Source organism: Trematosphaeria pertusa, assembly GCF_010094035.1.
Source record: "Trematosphaeria pertusa strain CBS 122368 unplaced genomic scaffold BU26scaffold_10, whole genome shotgun sequence".
In the NCBI taxonomy this organism is placed as follows: Eukaryota; Fungi; Ascomycota; class Dothideomycetes; order Pleosporales; family Trematosphaeriaceae; genus Trematosphaeria; species Trematosphaeria pertusa.
This window is the reverse complement of record NW_022987221.1, coordinates 2,434-29,274: the sequence shown is the minus strand read 5'-3', so window position 1 is coordinate 29,274 and position 26,841 is coordinate 2,434. Positions and strand designations below refer to the sequence as shown.

General features: G+C 46.1%; 8 protein-coding genes across 8 annotated transcripts; 7 read left to right on the top strand and 1 right to left on the bottom strand.

Moving 5' to 3' along the window:
- Positions 1 to 975: 975 nt before the first annotated feature.
- On the top strand, positions 976 to 2,859 carry BU26DRAFT_44464 (uncharacterized protein). Its single transcript, XM_033824572.1, has 4 exons — positions 976 to 1,159; positions 1,403 to 1,528; positions 1,585 to 1,896; positions 2,029 to 2,859. Exons 2-4 carry the CDS (start codon positions 1,426 to 1,428, stop codon positions 2,670 to 2,672), a joined length of 1,059 nt encoding a protein of 352 aa, XP_033681371.1. The 5' UTR covers positions 976 to 1,159; positions 1,403 to 1,425; the 3' UTR covers positions 2,673 to 2,859.
- Positions 2,860 to 4,095: 1,236 nt separating this feature from the next.
- BU26DRAFT_506978 (uncharacterized protein) lies at positions 4,096 to 4,806 on the top strand (the record flags this gene model as incomplete). The annotated part of the gene is made up of 2 exons (XM_033826965.1): positions 4,096 to 4,327; positions 4,376 to 4,806. 2 exons carry the CDS (start codon positions 4,096 to 4,098, stop codon positions 4,804 to 4,806), a joined length of 663 nt encoding a protein of 220 aa, XP_033681370.1.
- Positions 4,807 to 5,648: 842 nt separating this feature from the next.
- Positions 5,649 to 7,427, top strand: BU26DRAFT_566749 (uncharacterized protein; the record flags this gene model as incomplete). The annotated part of the gene is made up of 1 exon (XM_033833568.1): positions 5,649 to 7,427. The coding sequence occupies one exon, from the start codon at positions 5,649 to 5,651 to the stop codon at positions 7,425 to 7,427; it is 1,779 nt and encodes a 592-aa protein (XP_033681369.1).
- A 927-nt stretch (positions 7,428 to 8,354) lies between these two features.
- Positions 8,355 to 9,992, top strand: BU26DRAFT_606646 (uncharacterized protein; the record flags this gene model as incomplete). Its single annotated transcript, XM_033835681.1, has 5 exons — positions 8,355 to 9,050; positions 9,106 to 9,125; positions 9,499 to 9,558; positions 9,611 to 9,796; positions 9,849 to 9,992. The coding sequence occupies exons 1-5, from the start codon at positions 8,534 to 8,536 to the stop codon at positions 9,990 to 9,992; spliced, it is 927 nt and encodes a 308-aa protein (XP_033681368.1). The 5' UTR covers positions 8,355 to 8,533.
- A 1,307-nt stretch (positions 9,993 to 11,299) lies between these two features.
- BU26DRAFT_44388 (alpha/beta hydrolase fold domain-containing protein) lies at positions 11,300 to 12,473 on the top strand. Its single transcript, XM_033824554.1, has one exon. It carries the CDS (start codon positions 11,409 to 11,411, stop codon positions 12,315 to 12,317), a length of 909 nt encoding a protein of 302 aa, XP_033681367.1. The 5' UTR covers positions 11,300 to 11,408; the 3' UTR covers positions 12,318 to 12,473.
- A 155-nt stretch (positions 12,474 to 12,628) lies between these two features.
- Positions 12,629 to 13,456, top strand: BU26DRAFT_566745 (uncharacterized protein; the record flags this gene model as incomplete). The annotated part of the gene is made up of 1 exon (XM_033833567.1): positions 12,629 to 13,456. One exon carries the CDS (start codon positions 12,629 to 12,631, stop codon positions 13,454 to 13,456), a length of 828 nt encoding a protein of 275 aa, XP_033681366.1.
- A 1,686-nt stretch (positions 13,457 to 15,142) lies between these two features.
- On the bottom strand, positions 15,143 to 16,727 carry BU26DRAFT_606643 (uncharacterized protein; the record flags this gene model as incomplete). The annotated part of the gene is made up of 4 exons (XM_033835680.1): positions 15,143 to 16,280; positions 16,336 to 16,359; positions 16,409 to 16,612; positions 16,674 to 16,727. 4 exons carry the CDS (start codon positions 16,725 to 16,727, stop codon positions 15,633 to 15,635), a joined length of 930 nt encoding a protein of 309 aa, XP_033681365.1. The 3' UTR covers positions 15,143 to 15,632.
- Positions 16,728 to 18,322: 1,595 nt separating this feature from the next.
- On the top strand, positions 18,323 to 19,393 carry BU26DRAFT_552417 (uncharacterized protein). Its single transcript, XM_033832153.1, has one exon. It carries the CDS (start codon positions 18,453 to 18,455, stop codon positions 19,335 to 19,337), a length of 885 nt encoding a protein of 294 aa, XP_033681364.1. The 5' UTR covers positions 18,323 to 18,452; the 3' UTR covers positions 19,338 to 19,393.
- The last annotated feature ends 7,448 nt before the right edge of the window (positions 19,394 to 26,841 follow it).

The window sequence follows — 26,841 nt, the reverse complement described above, 5'->3', positions numbered from 1 at the left end:
TTCGGTTTCAAGACCTGTCGTCAAGTTCGGCGGCTGACCCATCAGCTGAATCATAGGAATATGTTCTTCCCATACCTACGCGCCACATGCGATGAGCGGGATGGCCTCCGAGACCAGGCGGTATTATCGGGTAGTAGTAAAGGCTCCCGCTGTTATAGGATGCTAGAATAGTATTAGCTGTCCAGGGCTCGTGTCCATACCTAACCGCGGGGCTAACCAAATGCACAGACGCCGGCTACATAACTTTTGTAGCGAATCGTTTCTGCCCAGGTGCACACTGCAAGTCTGTCTGCTGTAAATTGCGTTATGGTGGCACTTAGTGGGTCGGCTAAACTTGCCCTGGACGGCCGCTGACATCATCAGATTGCCAACCTCAGACAAGACGAGTTGTGACGTCCATCTGCTCTTCCATCGCCACCCTTTCGTGCACCAGCCCCATCATCTAAGATGCTTGATTGTATTCTTTCTGCGGATCTGATCCCGGCGCTCGATACATCTCATTGCAATGTAATATCCTCTGCTTTCCCGCAGCAGTCGATCGCGTCAATCATCGGGCAAAAACGCAGTAATTTCATCGAACTCGAGTCAATACCGCGAGAAATCATCGTTTTGCCCCCAGCAACAGGCATCGACTCTTCTTGCTCGCGCCATTGGCGAAGATTCCACGGCTGGCTGTCGTGCGACATCGGCGTCGCTTTCTCGCCCCTACACGATTCCAACTGTTGCTCCCGATCCGGTCCCGAACGCATGAGGGGTACAGGAAGGTGACTCAGTCATCGTTTACAGTTCTCGTGGCGTCAAATTGTGGAGTCTGCGGGTACGGTGGAAGACGAAGACATGAGATGTCGTCGCAGCAGAGTTCGTGTCAGCTGCTTTAGCGCGTCGGGTGATGCAGGGGTTTCATTATGGCCCGCGTGATTGGTCAGCGCCCCCTACTCTGCCAGACAAGACGGCGACAGATCCAAGTCACGGCTCTTGCAGTTGAGAGTGATCAGAGGGGAAAGGAGGAAGACTCAGGAATCGCTACGCGCCCGGAACGTGGAACAGATGCGCCAGCACTTTGGAGATCATTGCCCGCTGAACCACTCCAGGCTGTCCGATGCAGATACCACCCATAATCCCTACAGCGATTTCTTAGTTGACCTTGATACTAGGTAGGGTAGGTATGGTCTGAGTCATTTCCGCGTCTTTCACTTCCTCGCGACATTGGTTGCCGGGTCAACTTCACTTCACTGCAACCCTTATCTCTCCAGTTCCCACTTTAAACTGTCCCCGCTCTCTCTTTCACTCCTAGCCTCGCCTCCAAACGCACCTCGTCCTTAAAATTTCTCTAATCTGCTCTCATCTCCTTCTACTCTCTTCATCTCCTCTCCTCAGCTCTGCAACGTTTAACCTTCCAAAGCACTTCTATCAACCACCGTCAAGATGCCTATGAACTGGAACACCGAGAACGATCGCATCCTGCTCTTGAAGCTGATCGAGACTCATGGCATCTCTGTCGACTCGGCCAAGATTGCCGCAGCCTGGCGTCAGTCCCTTCAGCCATGCGCCCTTACCATGATGTTAATGCTAACCGCTACCTAGCCAAGGATGCTCCCGTTAAGCCAACCTCACGTGCAATCACCGAGCGCTTTGTAAAGCTCCGGAAGATGGCTGGTATCAACGCCACTATCACGACCTCGACCCCCTCCAAAGCTCGCGCGCGTCCGTCGAAGTACGTCAACACCCCAAGTTCCTCCACGAAGAAGCGCAAGGCCAAGGGCGATTCCGAGTCCGATGCTGAAGATGACATCACTGATGGAGAGGATACGCCGACGAAGAAGAAGCCCGCTCAGCGTGGTGGAAGCAAGTCAGGCGGTCGGGGCGGAGTGGGATCGTCTGTGCGCGTCAAGACCGGTAAGTAAAATACACTGAAGCAATCCTGGAGGGTTAAGCTATGTCAAGGCCATCTTTTAGGTCTCTGGCCAGATATCCTACCCATTGGGCGTCGAGCGAGGACTTCTATGGTCATCTACTAACCAGCAACAGAGTTCCCCGACAACTCATTCACCAACGCAGAAGACTTAGACTTCGAGGCGCTTTCCGCTCATGCCACCAGGCTCCGCGAGGCTGTCAATAACGGCGGCACACCCGACCGTGACTACTTGTTCTCGGACCATGGCATTCCCAACTACGGTTCTAGTCCAGTCTCTGCCTTCGCCAGCGCTTCCAACGGCTTGAATGGCTTCACCGACCAATCCTTCCTTGGCTTCGGGAGCGGAAATAACGGCCTAGGTGCGGGCTTGAGCGGCTTCGGTGTGACGAGCAACGGCATGGGCTTCTCCCTCAACAGCAAGACCGGCAGCATGCCAGTTCAAGCTGGAGATCCCCTCTCGACGCCCACTCGCCGCCTCAACTTCAACGCCACCCCGAATTCCACTCATCCTGCCAACGGCGCCGCCAACCGCTCGCCCACTCGAGCCACCCGCCCGTCCGCCGCCCCAAGCAATGATTCGGCCGTTCGTACCGAGCAACGCGCCCGCTCTGCTCGCAAGGCATCCCAGCAGGCGTCCGAAGGCATGGCGGCCTGGATCCAGCAGCAGAAGGCTGAGGATCGCGAGGACGGCCAGAAGTCGAGCGAGGAGGACAGTGCGGCATCTGAGTTCCGCGAAAGTGATGGAGAGTATGTTTGATAGAGCATGGCGGTGGATAGAGGGCTAAAGGCCTGGAAGGTAGGGGATGCGGTGGCGAAATTGGAAAAGCGATGCTTGTAGATTTGGCGCTTTTATGGGGCTGGAGACACTTAGGCTTGCTTTTCCTTTCCTTTTTGGGGTTATGCTGCAGGGGTCGATGACCTTCATGCAGCTCGATGACTTGGTCAACTTGGTCACTATCTTGTAAGCAATTGCTTCGTCATGAACAGAATAAAAATATTCATAGCTTACAACACTTCGTGCACTCATCACCTAATTGTTTGCTGAAGCTCTTCACGAGCACCTTTACAATCTGGGGCAGTTGATCTGCCTTATGCAGAGCTGTGAGACCTGACCCCCTGACATCTATCAGCTATCCCCGTGAATGTCTACGGTCTCTAAGATGCTGAAGACCTTGATGCAACTTGATGACAACCCAAGCACGCATAAGTTCCAAGGTCCAAAGCCCTCCAGGTCTCGCTATCCCTATCGAGCCAACCAGGACATATCGCCCCTCCATCCATACGCGTGAGCCAACCTCTATCTATATCGCCTAGCCTATGTCAATGGCAACTGATTTGATGGGTAAGGCTCATGGAACTTAATAGGTCGCCTAGAGCCTTGGGTTGTTGTTGTAAACTGCCACGCCGACCCGTGGAGCTTCTCCACCGAGAAGCCTATGCTAGCCATAGCATACGAGAAGTCGGTCCAGGCGATCTCGCTGGGATATCTGCTGAAGACGGTGAATGGAAGAGCGCCTTGAAAGCGAGCATATCGAGCTTTCCAACACTGAATACGAGGTCTTGGGTATACTCTTCGCCCTCCTAGAGATGGCAATTTTGTCGAAAGAGCCAGTGATTTCGCTCGCCGGGTCATAATCGATAAGGGAAAAGGGCATCTTGATCGATTGATTGATTTTTCTCGTTTTAAGTCACAGATCTATAGAGGGTATGCTAACTAATAGCAAAACAGAGCTTCTGCCTACGTGCAAAAGCACTTTAAAAGACGCTAAGATAAAAAGAAAATAATGGGGTATTATAGAACTATAAGAAGGCAGTATATTCTAACAGAAAAGAATAGTTTAGGCGCCGATAACGAGGGCGTAGTCTCAACGCTGGCCTCTTTCGCTAAGGCTACGCCTAAACGTCCTGAAGTCCTTCCATTGCTCTTTTAGCAAGCTCTTGGGGTGTCCTACAGAGGAGTCTCAGACAGAGAACTTGCCGGAGGACTATGTCCTTTGATTAGTCTTGAGCTCTGCCACAGCGATGAATCTTGTCCCAGAGATGAGGTTGATTGCTAGTACTAGGCGCCGAATGGGGCTTAGTACCCGACGCGCCCTTCCGTCCACATAGGCAAACACCGTCGACTGCAGCTATTTCGACAGCATCTACAATACTACTTTCAATCTGCACGACCTCGCGACATGTCCACTACAAGTCCGGGGCGCAGCCCCGTCACCACCTCAGATAAACTCCAAAACCTGCTCCGAATGTCCGCGAAACAATCCGCGGCATCTCTGAGCTCTCTCGGCAAGGACAGACTGAGGACGCTCTTGCTTGAGTGCTATCTTGGGGCTAGCAAAGAGGAACTCGAGCGCTTAGTGCGCCTGCGCCTGATCGAGTTGAGGGACGAGCTCGATTCACAGGCACCGATCGGTACGCAGGGTTGCGGGGTCCCAAAGGGCTATGCTAAAAGTGGCACAGGTTTGATTTCACGAGCAGTCCCAACGGCAAGCTCGATTCCTGCGAAGAGATCTCTACCCGCTGCCCTCGAAGGCGCAACTGAGCCGGCCTCACTACGACCGAAGCGACTGAGGATGCAGAAGATCTATGGCTCGATCTATCAAGCGCTAGCCGTGAGCTCTGTGGAACGAACAGAGCCCGCCCGCGTAGCCAGCTACAACGATCTTCAAGCTCCCACTCATGGTCTAGATAGCTCACGCAAAGCAGAGCGTACCAAGGATGTGGCTGATGTCCGAAGCCATATCATTGACCTGGGAACTCCGCCGCCCTCTTCCGACGATGAAAACGATGGGCGCTTAACTACAGCCTGTCGATCGCGCGTTCTCATTCCTACCTCTCGAAAATCTGGGGCAGAACAGAAAAGAAACTTAAGGGGACCTCCACCAGAATAGTACCACATCGCGGAGAGTATCGACTGGTGCATATTCGTACCCTCTCAAGATCCAGACGGTGGTGAATACAAGCCATTTGCCCAACTTCCGGAGGCAACCAGGACGAAGATGGAAGAGAAGTTCGAGATCTAGTTTCAAGTGAAGAACCGGAATCAGCAAGGCTCAAGAACGCACCGCCGTTTTGTGACTCTAGTTGCGGAAGAAAACCGAGCCCGGCATGCTCAGAGAGGCTTTTGTGTCGATGTCTACAACGCGAAGAAGGGTCCATCCTGGATGAGCTTTTCGACAGTTATGGGCAATCCGAAGAGAGCCTGCGACAACTGCATTTCCAGGCGCCGGATATGCGCGCGGGTCATGAAAGTTGACGAGGAGTACGAGCTGTGCTTCTTCCCTCTGCCCGGGCCGCTCAGGTTGGGAATCGATTGGGCGGAATATCGCTTTTGGGCCACCTAGAAGAGCTCGGGTGTCTGTGAGAAGCTCATGTTAGATCTTACCGGTTTTAGGTAGAGGACTTGATGGATCGCTGAAGCTTTACATACCTACAAAACGTTTATGTACGTGCGTTTTGGTACTTGGTCTTTGCAAAGTTACCCTGTTCAAGTTTTCGAGGTCGCACTCACGGTTTAGCTACGTCCACGAAACTATGAGCGGAACTTGTGCACTTTCCACTAGTTATGCTTGAGTGAATTGCGACATTCCCGATATCTTGATATCTGTACCATTCTCTGGGTGAAACATTCGGTGACGCCAGATATTCGTGCCTCACCAACCAAGACACACTAGGCAGACATAAGTTTGCTCTTTAACCCGCTCTCTCGCCCTTGCATTCTCTACTCATCGATATGTTTGCCCCACCACGGAAGCACAACCCGAAACCGCCGCCTCCCAGACCAAACAAATACTCACCAGACAACGCACCTATTCGGTCTCCACAAGTAGTCATGCCCGCCATGGACGAGCTCGACGCGCTCTACGGCCCTCTCGAAACCGCGCTCGAACATTCCAACCGCGACATCGACATGGAACGCTCCCGCGCCACCGAGCTCGCTTCCAAACCCCACTACACTCCACCGTCCATAAAATGCCAGTACTGCAGTAACAGTTTCCCACGCATTGAGTGGTTCTTCAATGTCCACTCTCCGCGCTGCCACACAGAAGCGCTCTCACGAACTACTGGAAACATTGATGTGTACGGTGACCAGCGAGTCTGCCCGTACTGTAAGAGGACGGTGCATTATGAGAGCTTCTGGGCGCATTTACAGGGCAGCGCGAAGTGTGGAGAGTATTGGAGTGGCTTGAGTGTGGTTGAGAAGAAGCTGGCGAATCCGGATTATCTTACGCCCGCGCAGCGCGGAGTATCCTTCTCATCTACGAGCCCTCAGAAGCATACTGTGGGCACAGAACTGAGCCCTTCCACGGAGGCGCCTCTTCCAGAGATGGAAATGACACGTCCGATGGTGTTGCAGAAGATCATTCCCCTTCGCGAATCCACTCCGATTGTTTCATCCCCCTCGTCACCAGCCTTGGATCCACGGCCGCCTGTGAAGAAAGAGGATGATGAATCTCTTCCCGCGACAAAGCTTCCGATGACACGAATGTCAAAATGCAACAGGTGTTACCAGAAGTTCGAGATTCCCTACGCGAGGCGCGAAGACGGAACGACGTACTCGGACTGGACCGAACACAACCGAACGTGTGTACCGCGGGAACAATCTGGCTTCTCTATAAAGGCATCCTCACACTGTACGAATTGCGGCATAGAAATCAGCGACCCTGGGTGGTTTTTCATGAAGCACCAGCGGGATTGCCGGACCAAGGCCATTGCGAATGGGACGCTAAAGGCTTTTGATCCGCATACTGGAGTTCGAATTCAGCGCCACGATACAGGTAAGCTGGATGAGGCCTCAGTACGACCGGCTTCGGAGAACGCGAAAATCAGCATGGGAGCTCCACCGATCCTCCCTTCCTCGCATGTGAGTACTACGGCGGCGCAGCCCATTGCGCATCCCCAGGCTCCCTTGCACATATCCCCTCATTCACGCGTAGGGTTTGAGGCACAACCTATGCCTTGGCTTCAAGAATGGCGGGCCAAATTCAACATCCCATCCGGGAAGCCCTTCCCGGCTACTGCCACTGCAGCTCCGATCATCCCGAACCATCAACTCTGGGCTCCGGACCTTGTGACCCCCAATGTTGGCAACGGAAGCCGTGCTTCGGCCAATTCCTCCAGTATACTCCACCACGATCAAGATGGAGGGCCCAAACAATCCGTAGCACCAGCACCTAGCTTCCACAATACTAGAACAAAAGCAGGAGAAGCAGGAGAACAAAACAGCAACGTAGGCAACGCCGAACAACCCCAAGTCCATGCCGGCGTACAAGGTCATCCCAAAAAGCGAGGGAGGAGGGGCAGGGGAAAGAAGAAACCGGGAAGGGGCATGACGGCTCGCATTGCCGCTGCCAATGCCCTTGAGGGACAGGGACTGTCCACCGCAGAAGCGCATGCGGCGGCCTGGGATGGAAATGCACGTCCTTCCTCTTCGGTAGATCTTGCTGCTCTGCGAGAAGCCGCTTCGACGTCATTGAAGCATGCTCATGGGCGACCACCTGGCATGAATTGATTAGGACTGAGAGGCGCAATGGAATGGCAATGCTGTCCGTTCTAACGAGCGCTTGTGGGGGAGATTTGCGGGAGCAATAACGACTTCGTAGTATTTCTCTGCCCTGCTTTGGACCCCGCATTGAGGGGACGGTTAGGAATATGATACGTCACAGTTTGATACCAAATCTCAATTGAATCTATACTCTTTGATTGTCCTAGGCGTGTAAGCAACCTTGGATGTGAAATGGGGGGACGAAGGCGGTATAGAGATGTATATTGCGGTATATGCGCCTTGCGCATCCTGTAGTTAAGAGAGAATAAGCTGTATACAGAGGGCGTTGCTAAGGTTTAGCCTTGTTTTCTCTAACATTGTACTACCCTCTGAAGTACTTCTCGCGGGGCTTTTCCAAGGCCAACGCAGACTCAGCGCGCGGATCTGTTCCGGTGAAAGAGAGCCATCTAGCAAACATCCCACCACCGCCTCTCTGCATATGTGTTTACTTTCCGACCACAAACCATAACTCCTCTCACCCACCCTCACCCCCACTCAAACACATTGACCCACAATGCCGCCAAAAAGCCTGCTCAAGCAAGTCCTCCGGAATGTCCTCCACCAAAAGTCCGCAGAAAGCATGCGCCAAGTGGACGTCAACAAACCGCTTCCCAATCCGCGGCCTACAAGCGCCAATAGTCAACCGCTGAGCGCGCGGTCGAGCCAAGCGACGCTCCGCGATAGCGAAGTCGCATCGCTAGAGACCATCGATGAAAGCGGCGAGAGGGAAGTGTCGGTCGAGCAGGTATTGGGAGAGATGGCGAGCGTGAGTCGCATGCCTTTGCCCGTCGTATGCGGAGTGACGCTAACGATGCTGCAGATGGATGGCAAATGCACCGACAATCTTGACGGCTTCGAGATCCTCCTCCAGCAAGCTGAGCTGATGATGCTATCGCACCTCGACACGATCGAAACGACACTCACGCTGCTTGAAGCAATGGAAAAACTGAGTCCGCACGTTGAGCCCATGAGGAAGGACGTCCTGGTAAAGAAGAAGTGGTGCGAGAGGAAGTTGGAGAAGCTGCGATCTATTCGGAAGATTGGCGGCGGGGAGAGCGAGGCGGAGGCGGGGAATGATTGGGGAAGGGAGACGTGAGGATGCTGTTTTTCGTTTCACGGCGGCGGGTGGCAGCATGTGTGTGACCTTGCAGCGAGAGGAGGATGTGAATGACGTCGCACGTGAAGAACCGTATTTTATCCTTCAATGCAATCTCCTCCCACGGTGTTACACCACTTGCGAGACACATAAAACTAGGACCTTGCTCGCTACTCTTCCCCTCTCTCTCACCAATACCTGTATATATATATCGAAGCCAGAATCCACATCGATCCCCTACACAACATCTCTACTAGCATCACATAAGCGATACGAAATTACCATGGGCGGCAATACTAGCAAACCATGCTATAGCTTCTCCTGCTGGGACAAGCGCAGCATCGACATCCCGCACGATGAGGTCCTCGATGACTTGTACGGAAGCTGGGCTTCCTACGCCTTCTTCGTTCTGCTCCTCATCTTGATCGGTGCGGTTGGATATCTTGCTTGGGCTGTGAGGCAGGACGCGAATGAGCGGCGGATCTTACGACGGTGTGAGGAAGGCGCAATATTGCCGGAGAAAGAAATGGAGCGCTGACGCCTCGACAGGGAGGCAGGGGTTTGAGGCGGTAGGGTCGAGCCAGATTTTTCAGCGTGGGCGTGCGTTGGAATTGGCGTTGACTGTAGTGACTTCACGTCGGTGGGTTCTGGGATAAACGATGCGTTAAAGTTCGTGGGACAGTGGGAGGATGGCGATCCAAGTGCCCGACCGGGTTGTCCTGAGGTTCCTTCATCAATATCAGCTGCAGATTCATCATTTGCTATGCATCCGCCTCTTTATGCGGCGCTCCCATATACATGGCTACAGTAACAGCGGTGCGGCAGTGAATAAAAACTGATGTGAAGTTCTGCGATTAATCTTCCACCCTGTATAAGTTGCCAATGACCTTCCCTAAGACAGCTCTTACTCACCATTGGGAACACAACCGACTCCCATAACAGAATATGGCACAAAAGAACAAGATCGAGAAAATCGAAGACCTGTTCGCTCAGCTAAAGATAGTAAGCCCATGACAGGGGCATCCTCAAGCAGGAAAAAGCTCACGGCTTGTAGGAGGCGGGAGATGAAGGAAAGTCCTCAAACACCAATGATCACAATATCACCTCAGTGACACGCGCCCCTGCATCGGACTCAGACAAGATGAATGCCGACGAGAACGAGGACGGAATGCCCCGGCTCATGGAGAGGAGTAGCGTGCCCCGGTGGGAGTGGCTTGACGGGCTGATAGCCAAACTTAAGGTAGGTTATCAGTAGAATACGGTGCATCGAATCGAGGTGACATCCATCATAGGGAAGCGAAGAGAGTGGAGCAGATGTGGCCGATATCCAAGAGTTGCGCAAGAGCGCGGCCCATGCGGCCCCGACGACCGCTTCTCTCCTAACCGGCATCGCAGACATCCTCGAGTTTGAAATGCTACACTTCGCTCCAGATTAGAAAGCCAGTATTACGAGAAGCCGGGGAAAAGGTAGTGCCCACTGAAGCGCATTCGTGGATGCGATTGAGTGTCACTTCGCGGTAGCACATCGAGGTCCAGCAAGCGATAGCAATGTCCAAGCAAATTGAGCGGGTACGAATGGATACAAGTGAATACCAGAGGGCCCTCCTATATATCCTCCCGTCTTCGGCTAAAACAAAACATGCCCGTCCATATTTAAAGTGCGGGAGTTCTTTGAAATCTTGAAAGCTGAGTGTGCTGAGCGCATGTGATACAGTTCGATTCGACGATGTGAAGATTCCGATTCTACTGGATTCCTCGATTGGTAGAACAACGGATTTTGCCCCTAGTACACTGTGAATTCGATATAGTCATATTAGTACAAAGCCATGCGCTCATTGCGACACCTGCGCGTCGCAGTGAACGGGCCGCTGACTAACCGCACGAGGCATACCAGCTATTTAACTGGCCATTCGAGCGCCCGGTCTCCTCCACATAGTTTGCTTTGTATTCAACTCCGCCCGCTAAATGGCGTGCGTTGACAAGATCAAGGGGATTGAGGAGCTATTGGCACAGCTGAAGATGGTGAGGATATAGTTGGGAGTAGGTGTCGCCACAGCAAACGACGGTTGGTGCAGAACAATCCATAGCTCGTGGAACCCCGCGCCGAAACCCTAGAGCCAGGCGACACCGCCATTCCGGAGCGGACAAGCCTAAAGCATGTACTGTACGGCTGATATGGCTAACGATACAGCATCGAACGGAGAGAGCTCCTGGTACCTTGATGTCCCGCCCGCAGTCTGGGAGAAGACAGGGGCAAGGAAAGCGCAAGACCTCAATACCGTTAGCGGCGCGGTAGGATTGCTTGGAATGATGGAGAAGATCTCGGATGTGTCCGTGGTGTCTCGTCTCTTGGTGAAGTTGCTTTCTGCGGATGGGAGAATGCTTTAATAATAAAACCGAGGAACCAGAGCCTTGAGCGGGTACAAAGAGGCCATCGGCGGTTCCCCAGGCAGGAGGGGATCCTGTTCCAGCGAGGTGCATATGCGCCTCAGTAAATCTTTGGAGAGGTTCAACGGGGATACTGACATGCAGATGTAGATTAGGGTACAAGATCTACGCTCTTCTTCCTAAGGAACATACCAGATGCTGTTAGATGCACGAGTGAGGCGTGTGTGAGATGTGGTAGGAAGGCTGTAAGAGCCGACGTTGAGATTGACGCGTCGGCTGACCATGCACCATGCTCGTCGCAGCGTAGCGTGTCTTGGCAAACGAACCTCGTCTGATCCTGATCCTTCAGGGCGGACCCCTAACTCCTCCGTCGATCCTGTCATAATCCCTCAGGCGCCGATTATGTCGCCTACAGGTCTCAGACACCGCTCTCTACCGCTTGAGCACCTAAAAAGACGCCCAAAATGCGAGAATCCGAGTCCCTGACCCTCTCCGACGGCCGCGTCCTCTCATACGCCGTATATGGCTCGCCGATGCCGCAGACCACTGTGTTCTACTTCCATGCGTTCCCCTCCTCAAGGTTAGAAGGGAAGCTGTGGCACTCCGCAGCGGCAAGGCTTAATGTTCGCCTCATAGCCCCAGATCGTCCCGGAATGGGCAACTCCACCTTTCAGCCCAACCGCACGCTCCTCGATTGGCCGAACGATGTCCTCGCACTCGCCGACCACCTCAAGATACACAAGTTTTATGTGACAGGACTCAGTGGAGGCGGACCGTATACACTGGCTTGTGTCAAGCACATCCCAAAGGAGCGGTTAGCGGGTGCAGCCGTGGTATCTGGACTATACCCCGTTTCGTTCGGCACGGCAGGGATGCTGTTCTTTGCCAGGATGCTACTGTGGGTTGGGCCGTGGATGCCTGGACTTGTGGGTACTATGTTGGATATGGCAATGGGGAAAGCAGCGCGAAATGAGGATCCGAAGGTCTTTGAAGACCTACTCATGAAAGAGATCGAGAGCAGGCCTGAGGTTGACCGGAATGCTATGAAAGACGAGAAGAACAGAGAGGCTTTCATTGAAGGGACAAGAGAAGGGCTTAGACAAGGCGGACAGGGGTCGGCGTGGGAAGCCAGGCTGAATGGGAGTCCTTGGGGTTTCGAGCTGAGTGACCTGGATATTGGGGAAGAAGGGGTTCCATTAGCGTTGTGGCATGGGTCGGACGACATCAACTGCCCGGTTGCCATGGTTCTGAAAGCCCAAGAGCTTATGCCCAACGTCAATCTGCATTTGAAGGACGGCGAAGGGCATGTTAGCTACGCATTCCGCCATCAGGAAGAGATATTGCAAGAGCTGATTGGGATTAGAGACTTCTGAAGGCAACGGCAAGTCCTCTTTCTGTGTTTTTCATTCGTTCTGGTAGCGTTCCCTGGATATTCGCTCAATCGTTTGATTCACCCAAGACTGTGGGGCCCCGCCGTGCAGCGGATTTCGTAGTCGTGGCTCCCCGGAAGTCTTAAGCCCCCTGGTGAATGTCTGCAGCGTGACTGCCTGCTTAGCGCGAAGAGCACCCACTGACCCCCACTATTCCCCGTTGCCCCCGCTCTTGCTGTAGTTCCTCAACCTCATCTACCAGTTTACAACTCTACCGAGAATCGAAACTCTGCTGAACCCGCATTCGCACTAGGATGAAGCCTGCAATTGAGCTCGAGCTGTTCCTCAATCCCTCGAGTGCTCCAGCGGTCGATGTGTCTGGTATATTGTCCCATCCTCCCAAACTCTTGAATTATGCCGTCGCTAATGATTCCGAAGCGGATTCGCTGCCTCCAACCGCTAATTGCATCTCTATTCCGAACTCAGGAGCCGCGCTGAACCTCAATATGGAGCCTGGAGAGTCCATCCGCGGTACCGAACCCCCAATCTGCTATCAGGTCGCCTTCTCCAACCTAACGCTGATCGACTCCCATGATGCTTACGGCGTCCAATATGCGCTAGGTTCGGAAGTCATCCAACATGGTGAGTTCCACGGCCACCGCCCGCCGCCATTGGGGCATGCATTTCGACCGTATATTGGCCATATTCCGCGCCTCGTCAGCCAAGCTGCCGCCACCATCCAGGACGTATACGAGGTATCCGACATGTACACGAAAGCTTTGATGTTCGCATCTACAGCCGGTACAAACGCATGTGCGACTAGCACCTTCGTCAAGAAGCAATGCCACAAGGCCTGGGACTGGGCAAAGAAGCGCGTTTTCGAGCCCACTAAGTGCTGGATTCACACGAACGTTCTACCCTACCTACAGAAGTGCATCGGCCGAGCCTGGACATCTGCTAAGACTTCGATCAAGAGTGAATATACCTACTCCAAGAGCAAGGACTTTTGGAAGGTCGTCGGCGATGTCGTGGCAAAGATTGGGTGGGTCGCTTGGAATAGCATGTGCTATACCGTTGAGAAACCCCCATGGGTCGCGGAACAATTCAAAGTCCCGATGCAAGAACTCGCGCACGCGGTCTGACATAACCCAAGAATGGAGCCAACAACAGCACCGTAATCAAGCCTGTGAGCTATCATGCCACTTGACCTTTGGTGAAGGATAGGCAGCCCGAAGCCCCTCGCGCCCGATCCTTCCGATTCCAACCTTTCATATGGTAGTTCCCGCTATCAACCACGGTTGCGTTCCTCCAACGAGTAAGATGTAACGGTATGACAGCCCAACATCAGAAACCGTACCGAGATATTCTTGCAAAATCCGAAATATTCGACGCAGCCAGCAGTCCAAAGGAATAAATAGCGGCCACCCTGCTCTCTTGAGAGAGCACATCCACTTCCAACTTTCCACCACACAAAGGCACTTCCCGAAACGCAATACAACACCACCAACCAACCGATCAACCACCTTCCGCCAGAAAACAAGACCCTGAAGCATCTCAGCGTCAATACCAACCCCACCAACCACCATGATCTTCACCACAATCCTCACCCTCGCCGCCGCCGCCAACGCCATGGCCGTCCCTCGACCGTTCATCGCGCCCGACATCAACGTCCACCACGCCAACGAGACCCTCGTGCATGTGCAGCCGCGCTCCGAGCACCTTCAGCGCCGCTGCGTCGTAGGTTACAACTGTCAGGATGCCTGCAGTGGCTGCTTTTTCAAGGTTTTGTTCGCCTGCACCTTTCAATGCGGCGGGCATGCGGACACACCGGCGTGTACCGAGCCGGGGCTGGAGAGACCGAGTGGGAGCGAGCCGCAATAGGAGTGATGAGGAGAGGGCAGGGAATGGGAAGGGGAAGGGGAGTTTTCATGAGTGGGAAAGGAGGAGAGGAATAGGCGATGTTGACATCAAGCTTGGTTTGATGGAATGGATGGTTCGAAGACGGCATAGAACTATCGAGACGACGCGATCTTCAACAGTAATCAATTTCTTGTCAGTAACACAGATACCGACCAGCGGCTTTAAATGTGAAAGTCATCCAGCGGTTTATAGGTTCTCGACCTATCCTGCCGTCCCTGCCCGTTGACTACGCCTGCCCTTCTTCCTTGGTTGATGGTCTCTCATCCTCTTTCTTAGGCCTATATCCTCTTTCTTAAGCCTATCATCAACGGTAAAGTAAATATCCTCTGCCAGGTGGTCGAATGGCGATTCCCCTATCTCCTCCCACGTGAGCCTTATCAATTCCCCCGGCACGCTTGCTCGATCCTTTCCTTTCATCACTTTCTTCGAAGGCTCATGCGATGAGCGAGATGCTGCGCGTGGTGGGGTAAGGCTCGCCCCAGCCCTCGTGCGGGATCGCGTTCGGTATGCTGAGCCGGAGCGAGCGGTTTTTTCTTTTCTCGGCGTGATCGGCACGGGTTGTGAGAGTTCGTCTTTCGCTCGATGTTAGCGCCGCCGTCGCGCCCTATCTTGGAACTAAATGTCATGCAAGTGGTCCCATACCTTCAGACAAGTCTTCGAGGTCTTTGTTTGGTTTGCGATAGACCCTGACTCTTCTGCTTCCTAGTCTAGAATCGTCGGCATTCCGCTTCCGCTTTAGCCCTTTTTTGCGGGTGGACTGGGGTGGCATGCTGTTGGCTAGCGTCGGAGCCTTAAATACTGAATAAAGGTCGAACTCGACTAAAAGAATTTGCTGCACGAAAGCAGAATCCACCAGGGAGGAAAATAAACTGTTCAGCATTGCCAAAGGCATCAGAATAATAAGGATTACTCTAAGGTGTGTTTGCAATCCTCATCAACGAAACCACCTGAGGTTACACAGCAGCTCTCGTCAACATCCAGCCTCCCATACCGGCCACCGGGCCACGGACTACATTTGGTGACCGCCTAACCGCTTCTTCTTAGTGCAGATCTCCCTGTCTGCGACGTGTCTTTGCTTCGGCTAATGAACGAGTACTACAATGGCCCTATTTCTGCCTCAGCCTTGAGTTGGAGGCGTCGGACCCGATGATAGGCTATCCGTTTCTCTCGCGGTCGTCGGCTTCAGTTCTTGACAGGGCTACGACGTGTGAGGGCGACCGGAATCAGCCTATCAACGCGTAGGGCGCGAACAAAGAGAGATAACACGAAACGGCTCGAAAACAGACTCCCTGCGATAGCCTACCGAGGAGCTCTGCGGTCGTTTCGCGACGTATCCCTATAGGTCCGCCGAGTTGCCTGATTGTCTGGGTCTTCTTGCCTGACGGTTTGCTTACCCGCCTATCCCAGCCACCAGAAAGGCCTCTCCGGCTTATCTTCCACTTCCTCTTCCTCCACCGGTCTATCCCGAGGGACCCTGGCCAAGGTCCTTTCCAACTGGATTCCTGCAGCGCCCGCAATGCGGAAGAGGCCTTCAAGGTGTGCAGCGTGCTGGTGGATGTGCAGCTCCTCTAGCTTGCTGACTCTTCCTTCGATTTTAGAGCCCAATATTTCCAAATCTTTTCTCTCCTCGCCTAGTTCGTTGTACTCTGCGCAGACCTCGTCCATCTCGTCCTCCAGCATCTTGTAAATCTCGCGGACCTCGAAGGGGAAAATAGGCCAGTCATCTCCAATAATCGTATGCATGGCTTCCAATTCATCCCAGTGTCGGCAAATGAAGGCTTTGGCTTTGCGGAGGATGTCCTGGCATTCTCGTACGAAACGTCTTTCTTGGTCTCCCACGGCAGCTCTCTCGATCATGATGCGGTTGTAATCATCCTTGCTATTTTTGATCTCGTTTTCGATAACGCACTTCGCAGCAAGCCTCTGCCTTTGCGTGGCTTCGTCGATTGGCATCTGACGGATAGCCAGCCCATTCACCGGTCGCTCGACTCTGCGCACGAGCTCCTCGTGCTTCCGGCGAAGAGCATAATCCTTCGCCGACAGCGCCTGTACATTTCTCTTAGTAAGTGCGGCCCCTTCGCGATGCCGACGAAAGACTCACACGTTGCAGCATCTCCACCTCTTTCTACCACCTCATCAGTACATATCGAAGCGCACGGGATCGAAAACTCTACCGAATGCTCCTCCTTCAAGCCCCGCACTTCAGTCTCGTGCTGCTGCTTCATCCGCTCGACCTCCGCCGCGTGTTCCTTCTTCAGCCTATCTACCTCGGCGACGTGCGCTTCCGCTAGCGCCTCGACATTCGCACCCCGGGTGCGGCTGAGGACCTTCATCTGCTCGATGATTGATCCGACGTCGCAGAGCAAGGCAAGCTCTTCCTGTACGCGCTGCGTCAGTATCGCTCGTCCAGCACCAGTGACCGGACCCCCCTATACTTACGGACTGCGATTGGAGAACGTCCTGGAGGGTATCCATCATGGCTTGAGGTGGCATGATGAGCGAGTGTAAGAAGAGCCGACGCAAGGAGCCGGCGTGCGTTGAAGAGCAGGTGTCTTCCTCAAAAGGTAGGGAGAAAGATATAAGATCGATGTTTGTATCGGCCTCGGAGAAACGAAATGGCGCCGTTCTCATTCACTCTGAGCCGTCTTTACGTGACGAATTCAGCGCTTCCCGGGACCCATCTTCGGTAAGTGGCGGTCAGATTTCGGAATCGGTTTGAGATCGGCATCGTTGCGAACCATCCGCGCTGTTTCCTAAGGGATTACAGGCTTACCTGGAATGCTTTGACTTGTTGAGACGGGAGAAGAAAACGATGGAAGATTGAGAAAGCTGAAGGTGAAGGTAGGAAGACTATTTCGAGTGAGCGCATTCTCACTCACGATTGGAGCCTACGCCGTTGATATCCTGTTCCATACTAAGAATACATCCCTTCCACGGGTAGATATGGTGGCTGGGTGAGCTTTGATTGTAGGCGAGTAGGTCAGCGCAGAGGCGATCTGTTGGGCACGGGTCCACTCTCGGTTCAGCTTGAAATATGGATGAAACGCGTTCTTCCGTATCCCCAAGACATCACAGATGCAGAGTGCAGGTAGGCCAATGTTCGTGGCTCCTATCGGCATGATTCATTAAGTGAAGGGAGGGGGTTCGCTACGGTTGGACGGGGCGCAGATACACAAGAGACCCTTTAGGTAATAGCTATTGAACGATAATCCTGCAGATGCATTTCATCGGAGCTAGCGAGCACCCGCTGCCTAGGTGGGTACTGATTTACCCAGCTTGGCGGCTGGCGTTCTCAGGTTTCGTCGGATCGTAGGGATACTTCGCCGGACTCTCTGCCGGACTAGCCGTTCCGCCCGGTTTGGCTGATCTCGCTGTTCGATATCTGCGAGAAGCCTTCACTAACGCAGTGAGCATAAGAAAGAGAGCCAAAGGATTGGCGGCACACCTAGATCCTTCAAGCGAGTAGTTGCATTCGTTGAGAAGTTCTCATCAAGCGGGTATCCATCATTCTCTAAGGCTGACCTTAAGGCCTCCCTATACCTGTTCCGGTCTTTCGTGCTTATTTGCCCGAAAGGCTTCTCGCTGAGCTCAGGTATAGCCGTATAGACTTCCTTCGAAATTCGCTGCACGCTGTTAGTAAGTGAGAGCGTGAGGTTCGCATCATACATACAAGATAGCGGTCCTTATCGTTGTCTAGTGGCATCATGGGCGGCTGCTGCAGGAGGGGGTTGCGGGGGTTGCAGAGATGGCGGACAGAACCCAGAAGGAGTGATATGAGGTGACGTGGCGCAGAAGCGACACGAGCGCTTGGCTGCAGCCTGGAGCCAACCATCGCTCGCCGATCATCGCCCCGCCGATCATCGCCCCCCCCCCCCCCCCCCGCGCTTCCCCCCCATGCACCTGACCAACCCTATGCATCACCTCGCTACACCCGGCTACCCTTCGCTGCATCCTGCTACCCTTTGCTGCATCCTGCTACCCTTCGCTGCATCCTGCTACCCTTCGCTGCATCCTGCTACCCTTCGCTGCATCCTGCTACCCACGGGTTCCCTCGTCCGCTGCGCGCAACTGCTAATTTGTCACATCGCCTTGTCAAAAACATGGACGGGCAATGCGCTGGCGCAGGAGCTTTAAGAGCGGGCCTAGTTGCCTACAGGACCCAACATGCGCCCATTCTTGCTGCCTGGTTTCGTCTCGTTGCCTTCCTAGCTAATCGTCATGGTAGCATTCCCAACCCCTTCGCAAGAGCCGTCGGCAAGTCAAAGCTCCCCTTTTGGGGTGCGACACTCAGCCAACGCAGCCTACGACGAGTCGCCGAGGAATGAGCGCTATACGCTCGCCCATCAAGCTCACCCGGATGTAGTTAGCCTCACTGCATCCGAGCCCGCGGCGTCCCACCACTCCCGATCCACGTCTCGAACAATCGCCGCGGAGTTGGAAGCCTCACAGCCTTCAAAGACAGCTACGAAGGGATCGCGAACCGCCGTGGAATTAGACAGCTCGCCACGTGCAAACTCGACGTCGGAAACAGCAGTGTCCCGCCTCTCCCAGCCAACGTCTCAAACGGATAGGTCGCCTGGCTCTACGAGCATAGAGCTATCCCTCGTGGAATTAGAAGGCTCACTGCCTTCGAGAAGAGATGGGCTACCTCTTTCCACGGGGGGAGCTCGAGCTGCCGCTTCGGCGACCTCGAGCGCGCCCATCTCACGGCCCCCGCCTCTTCCGCCCCGGCGCTACGATCCATCTCAATTGTACGGCAGACACAACTCAAAAGTAACTAACACCGACGGCACTGTTGAAAGACTCCGAAACAGTGAGATCGTTCATCACCTTCATTTATGTTTCGAGGATACAGGCGGTTTTAACCTCGAGCTGGAGAGGCTCTGCCTTCGCAAGCTAGACTCGCGACTAAGGAAGTGCCCCAAAAATGACGTCTCCCATCTCCTAGTCCCGACAGCGGCCGGAATCACTAATCACTATGCCCACCAACACATCTTCGCGAAGCTAGGTAGAGTTAGAGGCGATCAGAAACAGCATTCCCGAAGCTCTGCCTTCCGTCCAGAGCACTTCCAACATTTAACGGATGAGGCAGCCTACTGCTAGGTAGCAAACCATCTTCAAAACTAGAAGATTCACCGACAACACATCACAGTGCTTCCGCGATTATTGTGTCGCAAAACGCCTTGGCAGTTTCTTCATATTGCATTCATGTTTGTCGAAGATCGCCTCTCCGACTTCTAGTGGGTGACAACTACTCTCCGGGCTAACGATCACGATTACTAGGATTCTCTTAAGCTTGCTTGTTTGCTAGAATTCTGTGTTAAGCGGCTTAGTTTTATTAAGACGATAGAGAAGCTTAAACTCCGTATAAGATCTATTTCTAATCTTCGTCTAGCTATTATATCTGTGTAACGGTTCGACTCGGCGCTGCGGCCTAACTCGGCTTCGCCCAAGTTACATAACCCTGCCTAGCGCCTTGGCATAGGCACCCTGTATATAGAGAGCTCTTAGAGTATTCTTTTACTTCTTACCTTTAGATAGCTAAATTTAACCTAACCTACTCTACTAGCGTCTCTTATTCTTATAGCTTATAGAGATAGTACTATCTATAGCTAACTTATCTAGCTAGATATTCTAGAATACTTATAGTAGTAGAGACTATAAAGCTAGCTCTTATATTATCTAAAGGTTATTATCTTTTTAGCTAGAGATAGTAGTATAATATCTAGCTAAACTAAGTAGCCTTATTAAGAAGTATTTACTAATAGCTATTCTAAGAATTAGAGCTATAAGAGCCTAGTTACTTATCTAGAGAATTAAAGCTATAAGAGCTCTAATTACTTATCTCTTAGTACTATATAAAACTACTAGTAGATCTAGAAAATAGTAGAAAGAAACTCTAGCTATAAGTTAAAAAAAGCTATTAAAAGCTTTCTATATAAAAGAACTTCTATAAAACTTCTATATATAAAAATTTCTCTCTATTTTAAAAAAACTAATAATTGTCTACTTTACTAGTAGAGCTAATAACTAGCTACTCTACTAGTAGCTAATATCTTTCTTTCTCTTTCTCTTCTCTCTCTTATAAGAGCTAGCTTTATAGTCTCTACTACTATAAGCGTCTTAGAGTATCTAGCTAGATAAGTTAGCTATAAATAGTACTATCTCTATAAGCTATAAGAATAGAGATACTAGTAGAGTAGATTAGGTTAAATTTAGCTATCTAAAGATAAAAAGTAGAAGAATACTTTAAGAGCTTTCTATATATATAGAATACTTATACTAAGACGCTAGATAGAGTTATATAACTTAGGCGAAGCTAAGTTAAGTTATAGCGCTAAGTTAAACTATTATATTATTTTCTCTTATAGAGAGAGCTTATTTCTAAGCTCTAAGACTCTTCTTACTTCTACTTAGTAATACTTACGTATTACTCTCTTATCTTCTTCTATCTATATAGGTTTTAAATTCTCTACTATTTTCTATAGAGTCTTCTTTCTTTTATATATCTTAATCTAAGTATTTAACTATAATAGAAAACTTAGCTTTTTTAGATAGACTATATAAAAGTCTCTTATTTTATAAAGAGCGTTAATAAAGCTAGTAGTATTATACTAGATAGAGTTAGAATTATACGTAACTTATATAGCTTAGTATTAAAAATAATTTTAATAAAGGTAGCTATCTAGAATCTTCTATATAGACTACTTAGAATTACTATTAACCTTAATAGGTAGCTACTCTAGCTCTACTTACTCTAGTAGTAGCTCTAAGACTTTTTATAGCCTATTAGTATAAAAGATATTATATATACGTATATAGATAAATAGCTAGAGCTAGAAAAAGTAACCTTTTATAGTAATAATTAGGTAAAAGCTATATATCTACTAGTTAAGCTTTATACTAGACTACTCTATTAAAAAGCTATAAGGTTTAATATAGATAAGATTATCTATAGTAAAATTAGATTCTTAGTACTTTTTATTTACCTAGAGTATCTACCTAGCTTACGCTTTTATAATATTACTTTGTATAATTTTAGTAGCTTTTTTTATAGCTTTATATTACTTCTTAGTAAAAATCTAAGCTTTCTAGCATAATAAATACTTATATAAAGTAGAGACCTTTATTATATACTTCTTCTAATTCTAGTAGTATATTAGTTAGTATCTAAATTTAATTTTATACGCTATTAGTTCTATAGTTTTATATAGTAATATAGCTTATACCTAGTCTATATAGAGTAGAAGGTCTAACTAATTATTCTAGTAGTAGTTAATAAATAAACATAGACGCTAATTAAGGTATTAATTAATAATCTTTATATTTCTATTAGTTTATAGGTAATACGTAGTAGAGAGCTTCTACTTAATTTTAGTAAGCTTATAGAGCTTATCTATAAAGATAAAAGTAAACTATAGACTATAATCTAATATAATAAACCTAGAAGAACTATATATACGCTAGATATATTAATAATATAGCTTTACTATACGTTAAGCTATAATTTTCTTATAGTAGAGTAGAGAGAAGCTCTACTTACTTAGCTAGTCTATAATAACGTACACGTAGTTAAATTCTTTCTTATTAAAGAAAAAGCTCTTAAAATCTATAAAGACGTTCTACTATACTCTCTTAGAGATAGATAGAGGTTTTAGAAGACCTAGTATCTTATTACGTAGCGTATAGCTCTAGTAGTAAGTCTTATATACTACTATATACGTATTAACGTCTTCTTATATATCTAGCTAGTAATATTAATCTTATAGTAACTAGGTAGTCTTCTAGTACTCTAAGTAGGTAATAATAGTTTTCTTAGTCTTCTCTACTATCTCTTCTATATACTAGTTATAATTAGCTTAAAGCTTATCTTATAATCTATCTCTCTATTACTTAAAGGTAACTATCTTACTATCTAATAGTAAGAGTAGGTCTAGAAACTTAGTAGAAAGCTACGTCTAGCTTTCTAAGCGTTATTTAGTTACTAGTAGTATAGTAGACGTATACGTAGTTAGATAAGAACCTAGAATTAAGTTATATAGTAGTAACGCGCTAGTTTTATATACGTATAGTATTTAATTTATAAAGTATATTATACGTTAAGTTAATAGAGTAGATAGTATTTAGCTTCTAGAGTAGAATTATAGTTACGCTTATAGCTATTAAATCTTTACTAAAGTAGTGTTTTTTTTCTACTATAAATTCTAATACTCTCTATATATAGTATCTTCTTTAGTAAATATATTAGTAGTAATCTAGTAATATATATAGGTTTATTATTTAAGTACCTAGTATATAAGTAATTAGCTAACTAATTTATTAATAATTTCGTCTAGCTTTTCTAGAAAAAGCTCTTAGAGCTTCTTTATAAAGGTAGATAGTATATAAGAGCTATCTATAGCTAATAATCTAGATATTACTAAGCTCTTATATAGCTATACTAGCTTCTACTTAAAGTTATTATTCTAATTCTTATTAGCTATTATATTATATTATTAAATAGGTAATTTATAATAATAATATTAATTAGAATAACTACTTAGTAGGTTCTCTACCTAGAATTTAAGAATTATTAAAGTAAAGAGGTACTATAAGACTAGAGTCTTACTACTAGAGTTACTTTATAAGAGTTTACCTATAGTATTTAAGTAGTTTAACTTAAGTATAGCTTCTTATTTAAGAAGTAGAAGTATATACTACTAGCGTAGTAGCTAATTATTAGCTCTACTAGTAAAGTAGAGAATTATTAATTTTTAGAATAAGAAGAAAGGTTTCTATACGTAGAAGTTTTATAAAAGTTCTTCTATACATAGAGCTCTTATAGCTCTCTTTAGCTTACTACTAGAAATATCTTTTCTACTACTAACTAGATCTACTAGTAGTCTTATATAGCGCTAGAAAGGTAAGTAATTAAAGCTCTTATAGCTTTAATTCTTAGAGTAAGTAATTAGGCTCTTATAACTCTAATTCTTAGTATAGCTATTAGTAAATACTTTTTATAAGACTACTTAGTTTAGTCTAATATTATACTACTATCTTTAGCTAAAGAGATATTAACCTTTAAATAATATAAGAGCTAGCTCTATAATCTCTACTACTATAAGTATTCTAGAATACCTAGCTAGATAAGTTAGCTATAGATAGTACTATCTCTATAAGCTATAAGAATAGAGACGCTAGTAGAGTAGATTAAGTTAAATTTAGCTATTTAAAGATAAGAAGTAGAAGAATACTCTAAAAGCTCTCTATATATAGAGAGCTAAGCGCTAAGACGCTAGATAAGGTTATATAACTCTAGTAAATACTAAGCTAAACTATTATACTAGAAATTTAGTACTCTTAATAGTAAATTCTAACTTCTTAATATCTACTTATAATCTAGCTTTATATAATTAATTAAGTATCTAGATAATATAAGTCTTATACTTAAAAGAATTCTCTAAATAAATAAGAATATTATTAATATATACTATATAGAAATTATCTAGTAATCTATATAATACCTTATTAATATATTATTAAAAGATAGCAAGGCTATTATAAAGTCTAAAGAGTAGAATATAATACTTATAGTTACTATATTATATATAAAATAAAGTTAGGTTTTCTACTAACTTATTAAGCTAGATTTTATAAAAAGTCTACTATATATTTAACTTTATAAAAACCTTTATATATAATAAGTAGGTAAGTATTTCTTAGATAAAAGAGATAGAATAGGTATCTTTTTTTTATAATAGCGTTAAACTTTTAGTAGTTAACGTAGAACCTCTATTCTTCTTCTAGCTTTTTAGTAAATAGAACTAGTAATATATATAATACGTTACTATAGATAATAAAGCTATAGTAGAGGTAATTCTCTAGATAGTTATATATAAGCTATAGGTACTCTAGTAATATACTATAGAGAGAGCTATTAGTTAGTATATTTTCTTCTATAAGCTTAATATTATAATCTACGCCTTCTCTATATAGTAGTAATAAATTAGAATTTGTTTTAGAGAAATAAGCTATAGTTACGCTAGCGTATTCTAGAAATAGAAGCTTCTAAGTAATTAACTAGTAGAGCTTCTTCTTAGAATTAGTAGTAGAGGTTTTCTTTTTATTAGTAATAAGCTAATTAACCTTATAGATACTAAGGTATCTAATTATAACGTTTTTTCTACGTATATTAATTATAAAGATAGTAGCGCTAACTATATTAATATTAAGTCTAGTCTTTAGATATATTTCTTATAAAATAGGTAGCTTTTTTAGCTTATAGTATAACCTAGTAGGTAAGTTAAGATTCTTAAGCTACCTATTTATCTTATATAGGTTTTCTTAAAGCTACTAGTACTATAATTCTTTCTTCTCTTATTATATTACTCTTAGTTTCTCTACTACTAATATTAAGGCGTTATAGTAATTAGTATTAGCTTAGTAAGCTACTTAAGCTTTAGTAGTAGATTAAGAGAATTATATAAAGATAAATACGTTATATTAGTATATACTACTTATAGTTAACCTATATATTAGCTTTTTTAAGTAGCTTACGTCTAATTATTATATTATAGCAGCTAGTATTATAATATATAAAATAAGTACGTATTTAGTAGCTTTCTAGTACTAAATTAGCTTTAAAGTATTTATCTATCTAGCTATTAGGTTATCTATTATAACTAGTAAGAGAAATAGATTCTATATATAATAGCTTAATATAGAGGTTTTTTCTAAGAGTCTAAAGGTGCTTTAGATATACTAGAACGTAACTACCTACTCTAGTATTAATTAAGCCTCTAAGCTTAATTATAAAACTATTTATAGATATTTAATAGAGTAGAGTAAACGTAGAACTACTAAATAGCTTTTTACGCAGGTTTATTACTCTAGTAGATAGCTCTAGAGAGAAGATTTCTTCTAGAGCTAGGCTTTTTCTAAACTATTAGATTTATATTCTAATATATTATTCTTAGGTACTTATAGCTCTATAGACTCTATAAGCTTCTTCTCTAGATTAATATTCTTAATAGCTTTCTACGTAGTAGAAGCGCTTAGGTAATTATAGCTTATATAGCTAAGTTACTAGTATTAGAAGTAGATAATTAGCTTCTTAATTACTAAGGCTTTATTAGATATTAGTAGAATATCTAGAAGAGTAATAAGTACGTAACGTAGCGTTAATATAAGTATATTATACTTTTTAACTTTTCTAAATATATAAGCTTCTTCTAGAGTAAGCTCTTTAGCTAGATTTTAGATAAGGTCTATATATTAATTATAATTATTTATATACTAATATTAATATATATCTATCTATATATATAGACTTATAGAAAGCTTTTTATAGAATTTCTCTATCTATTAGTTTATTAGAAGCTAATACTTCTATATAAGATAGAAGAAATTAATCTAGAAGTATATAAAGTTAGTAGTATTTTAATAATATAGCTTCTAGAAATTATAATAGATATTTAATCTTTTATATAGGTTTCTATAGCTCTTCTCTAGCTAATTAATAATATATTTTTAATAAATTAGCTTACTACTATTTCTTAGAGTATATAGAATTATAGAAAGAGTCTAGTATATATTTTTCTTAGTTTATGTATATATATAGATAATAATAGTTTTCTTAGTCTTCTCTACTATCTCTTCTATATACTAGTCTTAATTAGCTTAAAGCTTATTTTATAAGCTATCTCTCTATTACTTAAAGATAATAAGCTTACTATCTAATAGTAAGAAAGAGTCTAGAAACTTAGTAGAAAGCTATATCTAGCTTTCTAAGTATTATTTAGTTACTAGTAGTATAGTAGACGTATATATAGTTAGATAAGAATCTAGAATTAAGTTATCTAGTAGTAATACGCTAGTTTTACGTATACGTAGTATCTAATTTATAAAGCGTGTTACGCGTTAAGTTAATAAAGTAGATAGTATTTAGCTTCTAGAGTAGAATTATAGTTACGCTTATAGCTACTAAATCTTTACTAAAGTAGTATTTTTTTTCTACTATAAATTCTAATACTCTATATATATAGTATAAGAGCTATAATAGTCTAACTTAACTTCGACTTAGTACTTTAGCTCGACTTGGCTTTGCCTAAGTTATATAACTCTACCTAGTGTCTTAGTATAGGTACTCTATATATATAGAGAGCTCTTAGAGTATTCTTCTACTTCTTACCTTTAGATAGCTAAATTTAACTTAACCTACTCTACTAGCGTCTCTATTCTTATAGCTTATAGAAACAGTACTACCTATAGCTAACTTACCTAGCTAGGTGTTCTAGAACGCTTATAGTAGTAGAGACCGCGAACCTAGCCCTTATATTATCTAAAGGTTAATACCTCTTTAGCTAGAGATAGCAGTATAATATCTAGCTAAACTAAGTAGCTTTATTAAGAAGCGTTTACTAACAGCTATATTAAGAATTAGAGTTACGAGAGCCTAGTCGCTTACTCTAAGAATTTATTAACGTTACTAATTAATTGCTTACCCCTTAGCGCTATATAAGACCTACTAGCGAATCTAGTTAGTAGTAGAAAAAATACTACTAGTAGTAAGCTAAAGAGAGCTATAAGAGCTCTACGTATAAAAGAACTTCTATAGAACTTCTACGTA